Consider the following 14,075-nt stretch of genomic DNA (forward strand, 5'->3'; position numbering starts at 1 on the left):
TTTATTCTAATGTATTATATTTACAAAACGCTCATATTAAACACAAACACAATCTTGGGACTTACTGTGGTGATTTTTTATTACATGAATTCAATTTAAAAGGTTACGCCCAATACAAAGAGCCCTATCTAAGTGGATTAACCGCTCAGGAGATATCTACGTGTCTGACTTTTCAAGGAAAATGAGTGATTTTCGATAAATAGTAAGTTTGCTTTTTTCAGCATCCTGTCCGCATCTGTCAACGGAATGAGTCGCCACCAAAATAACAAAACAAAATTACTCTCGCAAAGATAAAAAAATAAAAAAAATTCATATCTCTCTATAACAAAATGGACCCCGAAAGAAAAAGAAAAGTTTCTGCTGTGTGGGATCATTTCGATATTTTAACTGCAAATAAGGTAACTGTTTGTCTTTGTTTCAGTGTAATCTATCAGAATAGGAAAAACAGCAATGTGACTTGCAGTGTAAATTATTTTTTTCATTTTATGCAGGTTAAATGTTGCATCTGTTCTGCGGAGCTTTCTTACACAAACAAAAGCACCTCCTCAGTGTTTAGGCATTACAGAGCCAAACATGAAAATGAGGAGACAAACACACCGAGAACGAACAAGGTAGGCTTATATAGACATCGAACAGCTTTATCATCATTTTTTTTTATATTAATACGTGTTTTATTATTTTGAAATCAAGCATCTAGGAAGGCTGTTCTGGGCCAGGCAGTCCTGAATTTTATTATAAAGGCCTGCCAAACCTTTCATTCAAAAGAGACAAATCTAGACAAATCGTATCATTCTTCAGATCCAGCACTACAGCCAAAGAAAAGCTTGCCAAAGTGCAGCAGCAGATGGGACAGCCCGTCTTGAAACTTATCAATGAGGTACCAACACATTGGAACAGCACATATCAGATGCTGTCACGGCTACATGATGAGAAAGAACCAGTCTGGGTATCTGTTGCTTCTCTTCCAACAGATTTAACTCCACTTACGGCTGATGAGTGTAACATTGTAAGGGAAGCACTTCTTGTGCTGGCCCCTTTCCATCAGGCCACAGTGGAGTTGTCTGAGGAGAGGAGAGTTTCAGGATCAAAGGTCATCCCGATGATGAAAATGCTATATTGTGCACTTGAGCGGAACTCTTTACATCTACACACACAAGCAGCCACCCATCTCCATGACCAACTTAGGCGTCATGTCACAGACACTGCTTGTAATCTGGAGTCATTAAGTGTGTTGCCTCTACTAACACTTTTAGACCCCAGATTTAAAACACTCGGATTTCGTAGTTCCTCCAAGTGTAGTGAGGCATTCAATCGCCTGAAAATGGAGTGTGCTGCAGTAATTGCCTGCACAACATCTGAGCCACAGCCTGGACCTTCATCAGAGCAGTCACCTGTTCCAGACAAGTTCAGTATTATCAGCTTATTCTTACATTTATTTTGATGCTAATGTGTACTAATTTGGGGTAGATGACAAAAACTAAAATGGACATGCATTTTTTATTTCAGAAAACCTGCGGCAGCGGCTCGATGAAGAAGTTGGCAGACAAACCAACAATGCAACAGAGGACTCCATCATTGAGGTCCAACGCTACTTGGAGGAGAGAAACATTCCAAGATCAGAGGATCCCTTAACGTACTGGGGGAATAGGAAGACATCTTATCCGAACCTTTTCCACCTGGCTTTACAGTTTTTGTGTACCCCAGCTTCATCTGTGCCCCGCGTGCGTGTGTTTTCCAAAGCTGGGGAAATGATGTCAAAAAAACGCAATAGACTGAATGCAAAAACATTGGATGAACGTATTTTTCTGAATAGAAATTTATAATAAACTCTGAGTCAATTACATTTAAATGGGTAATATTACATTCACAATACTTTCATTTTAATTTTCACTTAATGTCATTCACAATATATTTTAAAGATGCCTACAATATTTGAAATGTAAAAGATATAAAATTATTCCATGGAAAGTACAATACCTTACAGTGTATACAAGTATGACTAGGTCATTGAATCAGTGTCTGTTGTGAGTCTCAAGTAAGTTGCCTGCAATGATATTTAAGGTCCAGCAGGTGTCAGTATGGAGCAAAACAGCAACACTGTGTCGACACAGTATCGATACAGTTTGGGGAATGTGCTGAAACGCTTCACAAGGCCTCATCTACCCATCACTAGTAAGCTGTTCTCAGATGAGGAGTTTATCAAAGAGTATTTGGTGGACTCTGCCCAACTAATTAGCCCTGAGATAAAAGAAGCATTTGAAAATGTGCAAATAGTAACAAGACATATCAAGGACACTGTGAAAAATGTGAGGCTTTAGTTAGACAATTTTAACTTTTCTCTTCGGTTCTGGATGAGCGCTGTTATGTCAGCAACACAGCCCAGTTTCTCATCTTTGTACGTGGGATAACAAAAGAGTGTGAGATTACAAAGGAGCTGGCAGAAATGCACTCTATGAAAGGGACTGTGACAGGGAGTTACTTGTTCACGGAGGTAACTGCATGAATTGATAAGCTGGGACTAAATTGGGACAAACTGGCAGGTGTTAAAAGCGACGGCTGTCCAAATCTGAAAGGAAAAAACATCTGACTTTTGAATCAGATACAGTATAAAGTGAGAGAAATGAACCTAGAACTGAAATTGGCATTTTTGTACTATTATATACACCAGAAGGTGTTGTGTAAGTCACTGCTAAAAATTAACTATGCTGTTGATGTTTCAGCTAAAATAGCTAACTTCATCAGGGTAAGAGAGCTGACTCACTTTGGTACACTTTCAATTCACTGCTGGCAAAGCACTTGAAGTCAGTGTGACTGCTGGATTTTTATTCTTTTATTCTTCAAAGAGGATAGCCTTCCACACATAAAGAGATGTTGGCGAACAAACATTCTCAGTCCTGAAGTTTAACAAATAAATATAAACAACCTCTTTCAGCAATGATCACTTGTCTGCTGTCCTTTATATTTTTAAATCTGCCACTGAACCTGACTTTCATGAACTTGCTCAAGTACAAAACAGCCTAGATTTCGTTTGCAGAATTGAAAAACTGAGGATAAAATAGCAGAATTGACATTTTGCAAAAACATGCATATCAGGGCTCTAGAGTGCAACTAATTTGGTTACAAATGTGACCTATTTTCTCAATGGTGCAACCGGCCGTTCAAGTAAAAACAAAAAAGTCTCCACAACTCTGAAAGTCTCTGTGTGGTCAACAACAGACACACATTATGCCCATATCGTTCTCTAAACCAATCAGAGATAGTCAAGGGCGGAACCTCTCAGATGCCCATGCCCAAGGTAAGATGTTCAGTTATTGAGATGTTCAGTTCAAAGCCTTTGAGTCACTTTTAATTTTGACTTTCTTTTTATTTTATATATCTTGAGATATTTCAAGTTTAAATTTCAGCTCACTGAAGCACTTTACGCACAAGAACTTTTTCAGTACTGTATTTTTTAGACTATAAGACCACACTTAAAGTCCTTTCATTTCCTCAAAAGTGTGCCTTATGTATGAATTCTGGTTGTGCTTACTGACCCCGAACTGATTTTATGTGGTATGCGGCGCTCAAAAATCTGTCAAAATGTTTTAGTACGACTTCGGTAAGCTACAAAGCCGCACCGCTTGATGGATTGTTGGAGCATTACGGCTACCGTAGTCAGGAGCCTCGCAGAGTAATACGTACCATGTTTCAACATAATATTACCATACTGCGTGTGTATAAGGACCCCAAAATGGCACACGCAGTATGGTAATATTATGGTAATATTATGTTGAAAAACTTTTGTGCTGGTGCACCTAAGAAAAAAAGATAGGCGCACCAGTGCAACCGCAGCACAAAGTTATGAAAAGCTATTTCCCACTTTCATTCCTTTAACATCTACTATTACCAGTAGCAGTTTACAGAGGGAGAAATTTAATTTGAACAGAACTCAGTTTAGCTAAAACCTTCCTATTTGAAGCACTTTTGGTAATCTCAATCCAGAGGAGAAATCTCCTTCTTGGAGAGTGTGTGCACAGCTCTCACCAGCACCACACAGACACAGACAGTGACCCCGCTCTTAGCAATAATGGCAAAGAGAATTCCAATTATCTGCCAGAGACAATACTGACAACAACAGTTTTCACAAATGCAACAAACCTTATGCACAGATGACAAAATACTGAGTGAGCTAAAGAGACCTATGTCTCAATGACAGAATCCCATTGCATTAACAGAATGGTAAAGGCAGCAACGTTAATATCTGGCATCAAAAAGAGCTTAAACAAAAATATAATCTCAAGGCACTTCAGCAAGAAATTGGAAAATGTTTTCTGCATCTGTATTTAGCCTGCAAGTAATGCAGGAATACACATAATTTTTACAGCATCATGATTGTCTATTAAGCAGTTATAGAACAGCTTCTATGATGTAGTGTCAGACATTACTTTACTCTGCAGCATCAGCATTCAGAAGAGAGACAGAAAGTGCCCTGTGTGCTTCTTAAATCCATTTTTCATTAAAGTTTGTTTCAGTAGTACCATCTAATTTACTTTCAACAGTCACAACAGATAGCTGTCATTTGTCTTTTGGTATTTTAATGGCTTCTTTATATCTAAGCAGCTGGAAATTTATTTGCATTATAGCTGAGGTAGTACGACAAATAAAACATCAAAACTAAAATACTTATTTCTGTTAGTACACAAAGCAAATAATGGTTCCAGCTTGGCTCCACCTTGATATCTTAATATGGACCTAACTTTCCGCCATGTCTTTTTTTTTCTTTTTCTGATCTTTCCTTCAGAAAGGTCCAGAATGTAAAATCTGTAAATCAGGTAGATGCATTTGGTAAAAACCTCACATCCTGTAATTTCTGCTTGATGAGCATAATCCTAAGCAAGTCTTTGTATGCTCATGCTCAGGTAGAAGAGTGGTTCTCCATGTTATTCAAACTCTCCGTTTCTGTATCTGTGTTTGTGAGTTTCAGCAGAGCCTGAGTCTGCTCACTGGTATTTTCTGCATTCTGGTCTTCTACTCCAGGAAAACCCACCGAATCCTCGTCCTGCTCTGAGCTGCTGGGCTCCAAATCAGGATAAATGAGAAGGAAACAAGCTGCAAGAAAGCCAAGGAAAGAACCCCCAGAGGCCACAATGGGAATGACACGCACACTGCCAACTGCCTCTACCACAGATCCAAGTGCTGATGCAACCAAAATCTGGCTGATGTAAACCTGAAAGAGGAAATACTGTAACCAGACTATTTACAAAAACCTAAAAATGCCATTTCACTTTTGAACGTTTCTCATTTTGCTCAGTCTAACCTGAATTTATGCATCAGAGTCAGCTTAATTTGGTAGAGTACTTACCTGGCAGGTTAAAATAGCGCAATCAATCCCAAAACCTCTTCGAGTGTTTTCTGGGCTGTGGTTAATGTACTGAGAAAAGAAACATGACAGCAAAGACTGTAACTATACTGAAACGACTGATGTTTCTAATTGAATAAATGGGGAAGAGGCTCAAAACAAATAATATAACAGAGTAATTAATTAAAGTGGTTTAATTAAAGTATTGCATTAACTGTTTAGAAACTATAAAAACTGGAGTCATTTATACACACATCAATCATTTTCAAAAGCTCAAAAGTAATTGGGTATATTAACATAACTTTAAATATATGGATTGTTTTTAATTTTTGTGATTTGACGCTATATAGATAAAACTGAATTGAACTGAATCACAGCACATTTGGTCAAACAACCTCAGACTTGACCATAATGATTTTAATATGCACCAGGAATATGAGTGTGATCATACCTCTTTGATTTCATGGTACTGGCCAAGTAAAGCATAGGGACAGTAGGAGATACTCATGGAGATGATGCCCATGGTACTGATCATCACCATTGCAACATAAACATTAGGGATGATTGCCATGACTGCAGTACCTAAGATGAGAGGGAATCCGATCCGTAAGTAACTTTACAGAGGCTAACAACATTTATACTCATGTTTCAACTATTCTAATAAGTCAGCTCACCAACTGAGAATCCCAGAGTTCCAAGAATGTAGATGACCCTAATGCTGAGATCAAAATGATCCAGATACTTCTGAAGGATGGCTGGGTGGAGAAAAATTGTCATTCACTGAGTAGTTAGCTGAATACTTCTATAAAAAAATGAAGCTGTTTGAGTTTTACCAGAGCAGACAGCAGCAGTAGCAGCATAAATCACCAGTCCCCAGCAGCCCATCTGTACTCCTTTGTGATAATTTTGTAGCTCTGTGGAATTGGCTGGTGCCTTAAAGAAAAAAGAAAAAAAGTAGAAACACTGAACATTTGACTTCCACTGACATTTTAGTGCCTTATACTCATAAATTGTAAAATGTGGTATGCTGCTTGTCTGTTCTTATACAGCAGTGGTCCTCAAACTTTTTCTGGAATGCCTGCCAAATAATGATACAAAAGGTTCAACTTAGCTTCACTTTATATTTTTTCCCTGCAGGGGCTTTGTGGCCTCTCAGGGTGATCACAGCCATGTGCTAAGAACCACTGCACTATTGTGTGGTTTCCAAGGAGTACAAAATACCAAATGATGTCAGGTAGCGCTTCAACAAAAATGCACATGGGGTTTGGAAGGTATCTGTATGTGTGTGCTTGTGTGTATACCTTGGGGTCTCCTTGAAAAATAACCTGCCCCATGAAATCTGTATAAAACACAGATTCAGCTATAATGGAGAACCATGTGAGCAGGTGACACACGCATAATCTCCAGAGCTGACTGGGCATCTAGAGTGAAAGAAATACAGGCAGTATTTATTACTGGAACATCAGTCATCTCTGTTGACATAACCCAGTGCTGTAGTAAAAGAGGAGAAAGAAGAAGAAATTCACCTTCAACATGGACAACCACAGCAGCCGTACACTCCCACCCTTGTCTGTTCCTCCCTCACTGCTGGAGCCCTCGGATGACAGACTGCTGGCTGAAAGCTGCAACCGTCGTCTGTCTGTATGCCGCTGGATGATGCTTAAATCATTCAAACTTTGGGACGTAGTGATTGGCTGAGTGCTGAAATGTCCTGTGTGTCGCATTCGATGCCGTTGTGCTCCAACTCGACCATAATATGAAAAAGTAAATGAGGGCTGAAGAGAAAAACCCCACCAAAATCAGTTTTTATACATCTGCAAAATAACCTATGTTGTCAATTAAAGATAAAAAAAATAAATTAAATCATACTTGTCTGTAGTAGGTGGGTCTGCCTAGCCGTGTACTGGATGTATGGTTTCCCAGCTTGGTGCCATGGGTTTTCATAACACTGGGCAACTCAGAACCATTGGCAGGTTTGGCCTGCTAGGACAGAAGAGAGGGGCAGTGTGGTACAAATTACTGAAGGAAACTGAAGGTATCGGGCTTAATGTCTGAAAAAGATGTTCTTTGTCTTTGAAGAGGTAGAATAGAATCATTATCAATAGGTTGATAATGATACATAATTTGTGGGAGTACACTGTTTGTCTCAAAGTTACTATAAGCTAAAAAACAAACAAAAACCATATTTGATCACAGCAGCCATTTTACCTGTTTCAACTGGGAATCCTCTGAGCCCCAGCTGGTCTGCTGGAAGGACGGATGACCATTTGCTGGATCTTTAAGTTCAGATAAAACTGAACTTATAGGCGTCACGTCGGCTATCCCATCAGGAGGGGGTTGTGGTCCGACAGAAGGTGGGGCTTCAGCACTGGAATCTGCTAGTTTGAAAACATCTTCAAGGTCTTCTTGCATTTCAGGTTGAAAGTGTGTCTCTGGCAAGAAATTTTGTGTGTCTGGGTCAAGGTCTGCATCTAACTCAATTGTAGCATCTGGCATGGCTAAGACTGAATCACTTTTACTCCTTACTCGCTCCACAGCAAGAAAGTCAATTTCCCCTTCCTTAGGATCTGATTCAGGGTCGTCTCTGGATCGAGCTTGAGCAGAAGCATCCTCTTCTGTAATTACATCCAGTGTGCGGCCAGCTGGCTTCAAAGATACCTGGCCAGTAGAATCCCCATTTTCTGTGTCTTTAACCTGGTTTGATGGACTGAAGGGCTGCTCAGGGATACTGAACATGTGCAGTGTGACAGAGATAATAAAGACGATGGCTGCAAACACGAAGAGAACCTGCTCCTGTGATTTAAATGCTTGGCCCAGAGCTGTGCCAGTCCAGTCTAGACCTCCAAGCATGTATCCTACTGCTCCACCAAGCCCTAAAGAGACAGGTATAAGGGGATTAGTGTAGCATTATTATTTGTAAATATGTATGGAGAGTTGTGCAACTGTAATCCTAACATTATGCATGTATTTAGATTTGATAATGTTCAGAACATTCGCTTTCTGCATCCATGTAAACATTCAAATTACACAGCCCATGTCTTTCCTCCACTGTGTCAAAGAGGTGAGCCTTCAACTTAGATTTCATTCTGGGAAAGAGGACGAAGTAGCTGTTGGTGTCCAGATATCTAAGAATGTTAACAGTCTGATCCCCGCCGAATGAATTCCTGGTTCACAGTCTTGTGAATGTTGAGAACAAAACCCCCCAAAATCTACATAGACTTACCAGCAGAGAATGCATGAATGTTCAGCGCCATATCTTGCTCATCTGTGTCTGCAACATCCAGCAGATAAGCTCTGATTGGTCCCTCTGAGGCATCAGCGCAGAAGTCCAGCACCACCACGCCCAGCACAGTAAGAACGATGCCGATAGTATGCTTATTGGGAGTGTCGCCAACGGAAAGGCCTGAAGAGAATACCACAAAATATACACAGACCGGATTTGCTGAACTGCATTTTTTATGATTTGTTAGCAGATTATCTCCCTTGAAGCCTTCAACTCACCTATTAATGAACCATTTAAAAACAGTGCCACTCCCAGCAGTACACCTACACAAAGACCCAGAATGAACGGTCTTCTCCTGCCCCATCGCAGACTACAGCGGTCACTGGCTGTGCCAATCAGAGGTGTGAAGAGGAGACCCAGGATAGGACTGAGAAACCAGGTTAAACTGTAATACTTTTCAGGAAGACCTGGAAAATACACACAATTGATTCATTCAAGTATTTTCAATTACACTAAAGCTAATATAAGAATTAAAAAACAACCACAGCATAGTGAAGTGTACATATATATATATATATATATATATATATATATATATATATATATATATATATATATATATATATATATATATATATATATATACATATATATATATATATATATACACATACACACACACACATGTATACATAATCCAATAACATAAAAAACCAAAATAAATGAGACGGAATAGACCGTGTTTCCAAGTGATCCAAAAGCCTGTGAAAATAGGTAGGTCTTCAAGTTGAGTTGAAGATTTCCAAAGAGAAGGAGAACTATATAAAAGAGGGAAGACTCTTGCAGAGTCTTGGAGCGGCAACAGAGAAAGCCCTGTCACCTTTAGATTTTAAATGGGAGCGTGGGACCCACGTAAGTATTTGACTGGAGGACGCAGAGTTGGAGTGGTTAGGTGCAGGCTAAGGAGATCTGAAAAGTAACCTGGAGCAAAGCCACAGAGAGCTTTAAAGACAAATTACAAAACACTGAAATCGTAACACTCTGCATAGTGTTACTAGATCTGGGGGAAAACAAATTTTTAAGATGCATTATTTTTATTGATAAGATGTATTATTAGTATTACTAGTAGTATTATTGAGACCTGATATGAAACCTTATACTCATGTCCCTCAGTTTTCTGTTTAAAAATGTTATCACACTATCAAATAGTGAACTACAGATCCTCCTCACAGATGCCAAGTAATTGCACCAAAGTTTCAATCTGGTCTATGTTCTGGATGACAACTTTATTGTCATTGGCTTTTCTATACTACAGCAAAACCCTGTGGAATGTTGCTAATGTTTAATCGATGACAGCAATCTAATCTGATCTGATCAAAGAGCAAGTGTTTTGTTTTTTCTGACAGGCCACAAAACTTAATACTTAATGTATTACAATCAAATGTAAGTAAATGTCTCATATTTGTCACTTTATTTAGGCAGTGGTGGGAATAAAACATACTCTGCAGAATTTAATACCTTTATCTGTTATTTTCATTTTGACGCAAGGCAGTATTCGTCCATTGTCTATACTTTTAAATATTGAGATCTATCAGGCTTTGGCATTAGATATTTGTATTTTGACTCTTTTGCAAACCAGTTTTTAACTTTCACTAAAATAAAATAAAAATGCTGACAAAAAGCTCATGATTTTTTTGTAATAAATTACTTATCTACCAGGCTCTGTTTTGAATAAGTTAAGTCAAAGTTAAGCCAAATTTAGATGCCTGTCATGCAGGAACAGGCACAAAACTTTTTCATTATGATTTCAATACACAACGGGCAAGTTTTCCCATGTTTTAATAATATCACATGACTTGCATTCCACAGCTGAAGAACCACTAGTGCTTTTCCATTATCAGTGGTTTTAACTTAGCAGAAGCATTTTTGGTAATATGGTGGCCAGTTACATCAACACAGTCAAAAATATGCTACAAACAGGAAAGTGGTGAAACCTGTAGTTGTGCATGTCAAAGACAAAACTATGTTACAGCATGTCTGCAAATCTCAAAACACTACTCACTACTCTACTCTTTGTTTTTAGCCATTTCAAAACCGGAGAGGCATTTCCATTTTTACTGTACATCAACTGTAAAAGAAGTGGACTTTTAGGTTTAAAATCTGATGAATTATGTCAGCTGGCTGACTGAGCTGGATAATTCTCATGGGAACATTATGCTCTGTTCCTGCCTTCCTTCTCCCTTAAGTCAACAAAAGTGAATATAACTTTCTCACAGCATGAAAAATATCTCTCTTTCCATCTGTCTTTTCCATTACTGCTTATTTCCTCTTCAACAGACTTATGAAGCAAAGCTCAGAGATGCTTTATACACTTTTCACTAATGAAGTAGTTATACGTGAGTGTGTCTCTGCGTGTCCAATACAAGCACATGGGGAAGAAAACTCAAAATGTTTGTCTGAGCTAAAAAATACACACATGGTAAGGAAAAGCATGATAAACCCATGAGCCAAGAAAAACTGTGTCTATACTTCTTTTAGGTTACAAACATACCCTGTGCACTGTGAACAAAAAAACATGAACAAAGTTGTGTATCTGCAACAAGTTAATAAAACACATTTAGTGTGCTTAAAGGCAATGTCAAACAGTTTTCTAAACACATGTTCAGTCAAGAACCCTGGGATTTCAACAAGCTATGGATGCATTTATTTGGCAATAATCAAAGGTAAGTTCAAAATTACAACCTGTCCCAGCATAAAATGAACTGCACTGCACTTGCTGAATGTTTGTTTTAAAGGTGTTGGCTATGGCAAAGTAAGCAAGAGTATGACTGGTAAGACAAAACAAATCCTGATGTTTCGCCAGCTCAGCAGTGTCTTTCAGTCATAACACAATCATTTACAAGTGCTGAAGCTTTAAAAAGCAAAGAAAAAGCATAAAGATTTCTCCTTTTCTAATGTAATTAGCTTAAAAATTATCCATTCCAAAAAATAAGTGAGGCTGATTCAGTTCAATAATTTTAAAAAATCCCATGTCAATAGTCCGTTGTCATCTATAACCAACATTACATGGTAGATCATTTACATTCAACAGGTTTAGCAATAAACTCCATTGGCATATGAAAAAATAACTACCCAATCAGACACGTTAATTAGAATCAGTCAGTCTTATCATGTTGTTAATGGAGCAGAAAAGTGAAATGTGCTGTGTTAAACATTCTTCTCATACCTAACCAGTAAAAAATGCTTTTGTTCCCGTTCTGTTATGGTTACTAACTTGACATCAAACCACAAAGCTCCCCGCTTGAGTAGAGATAGGGGCTACATGATACAGAAGAGCAGCCCTGAAACCAATGAATTGTGACAACAATCAAATCCAGCTATTGTTATATAGATAGTGAACCAAACACAGCATAATCGCTGCTACACTGCAACCAATCTTCAAGAGTGAATTGAGAGTGAATAGGAGAATGCTGCCACAAATATGTCACTAAGATAACTAACTAGTGGATAAGGAAAAAACTACAGATTATAGGTACTGCCAATGCCAGTTTGGAAGCATCTTATGGATCATTTTTATGAACATGCTGGTGTAACACAATTCACCTTAACAAGATGCACAAAAAATATCAGTAACAGAAAGTGACATTATTGGAAAAAAAAATGTGCCCGTCTGCCTTTATGTGTTAAACTTTGTTGTGTCTCCTACCTATTTGCAGCAGAACTGGTGTTACCAGGGCAGTTTCCATGGCATAGCAAAACTCACGTCCAAACATCACTGTCCCGTGCATTACCCAGCGATGCAGAGGGATTCGTACTCCTCTGCCTTCCTCATCCATGTCTGTCTCACTCTCACTGTCATATGCTTCTTCTTCCTTGGGTCTTCTGATCACTGGAAGACGAGAAGCATCTCCACCCTCAGCTGCCATCTCCATTTCAGTCTGGTTTGACTTCAGGGGAACCATTTGCTTGTGGCTGTTATAGATCAGTATATATGTCTTTGTGCCACAGTTTTTCCTATAAATGCAAGCACAATCTTACCATCTTATCACTGTCAAAAACAATATGTAATAGGCATAGTTTTCACCTTGATTTTTTATAGCTCATGAGAAGATAAAACTATTTCAGAAGACTAACAAGTCACTACTAAGGTCAAAGCAAAAGAAACACAGAGGCGAGAACAATCACAGTTTTAGAACATCTCCAAAAGTATTTAATGGTGATGGGTCGGGAAGAGTGTAAGAGAGGCGAGGTGGGGTAATAAGTGTTTTATGGTCTCCAGCAGATGTTTGTGGTGGTGACCTGCAGTGAACTCCTGAATAGAAGCGGCTGAGTGCATGAAGTTTGGGCAAGTCCAACTAAGAAAGTTTGTGCTAGTCAGGCAAGTCCGGGTTAAAATATCTTGAGATTTCTTGGTAAACTCCTACTAATAATGTTACATAGTAACCTGCAAAAACAAAACAAATAAAAAAAAAAAAACAGATACCAGCTGTGCAAAAAGCTAAAGCTATGACAACACAGGATGTAGCTTTGCCTTGATTTAAACAGGGAAACCTGTTAGTGCATTTTCCAAAAAATCTGTTCAGTCTCCAAATGCTGATACAGAAGTCTTATTAAGTAGATTTTTTTAATGAACTGATATTTCTGCAAGTAAATTCTAGTGTGAATGAAAAACAAAAAAACAAAAAAAACCCCACACCACTGTCCTAGATGGGTGCTATAGCAACATCTTCCGCCAGAATTGCTTTATTCCCTCCTTATAAGATAAGATAAGATAAGATAAGATAAGATAAGATAAGATAAGATAACCTTTATTAGTCCCACACGTGGGAAATTTGTTTTGTCACAGCAGGAAGTGGACAGTACAAAAGTTATATAGCAAAAATTAGAATACAATACATTATATTAATTGTATAACTCCCAGAGCCACTACTCAAAGAGATAATACCTCCCTTAATGATAAGATGATGTTGATGGAGAGAGTGGTCAAACAGATCAACTCATACCAATGCACAGGTATCCAATTTGGTTCAGATCTGGTGACTGGGAAGGTCATAGACTCCTAGCACTCTCATATCTATCATCATTCTGGATGAGATCAGTGCCCTTAGGATTTAATTTTTTTTTTCTTATCTTACAACTCTCTTTTCAAGGGGAATAAGTGGAACCAGACACTGCCAACAAAAGGCCTAAGAGTTAGAACAGAGACACCTGATTCCCTCAGTCTAGGGTTTGAGAGGTTCACCCCAAAATGGGTTTGTATAACTTAAGCCGTAAGACATAACAAATAATTTACAATAAGTATAAGCATCATAGACTCAAATAAAGGGCCAAACGATCAAGAAACTTAGACTCAATTAACCCAAGATTGCTCTGTTAAATCCAGTGACATCGCCACTATCTAGAACCTAAGTCATAAAAGCGAAATCAGACTCATAGACAAGAGCCACATTAAGAAATAAACCATTATTACACCACTATTGCTGTTGCGTAAGTGGAGCAGAAAGCAAGCAGATC

General features: G+C 38.5%; 1 protein-coding gene across 1 annotated transcript; it reads right to left on the reverse strand.

Annotated features, from left to right (window-relative positions):
* Nucleotides 1–4,894: 4,894 nt before the first annotated feature.
* Nucleotides 4,895–12,523, reverse strand: LOC134635461 (solute carrier family 45 member 4). Its single transcript, XM_063484843.1, has 12 exons — nt 12,268–12,523; nt 8,840–9,028; nt 8,562–8,741; nt 7,547–8,211; nt 7,208–7,318; nt 6,865–7,113; nt 6,640–6,759; nt 6,172–6,271; nt 6,013–6,093; nt 5,790–5,920; nt 5,342–5,410; nt 4,895–5,206 (listed from the first exon to the last, which is right to left on the reverse strand). Exons 1-12 carry the CDS (start codon nt 12,521–12,523, stop codon nt 4,895–4,897), a joined length of 2,463 nt encoding a protein of 820 aa, XP_063340913.1.
* Between the last annotated feature and the right edge of the window lie 1,552 nt (nt 12,524–14,075).

The sequence above is a fragment of the Pelmatolapia mariae genome, linkage group LG10_11 (genome assembly GCF_036321145.2).
Source record: "Pelmatolapia mariae isolate MD_Pm_ZW linkage group LG10_11, Pm_UMD_F_2, whole genome shotgun sequence".
Classification (NCBI taxonomy): domain Eukaryota; kingdom Metazoa; phylum Chordata; class Actinopteri; order Cichliformes; family Cichlidae; genus Pelmatolapia; species Pelmatolapia mariae.

Excerpts from the sequence above, each read along its gene's own strand:
- LOC134635461 (XM_063484843.1), bottom strand. The coding sequence starts at position 12,523 with ATGGTTCCCCTGAAGTCAAACCAGACTGAAATGGAGATGGCAGCTGAG. Across the intron at positions 7,114-7,207 it reads GACCCACCTACTACAGACAA|CCCTCATTTACTTTTTCATA; the intron begins GTATGATTTAAT and ends TTTTCTCTTCAG. Across the intron at positions 6,094-6,171 it reads TACTGCTGCTGTCTGCTCTG|CCATCCTTCAGAAGTATCTG; the intron begins GTAAAACTCAAA and ends TTCTCCACCCAG.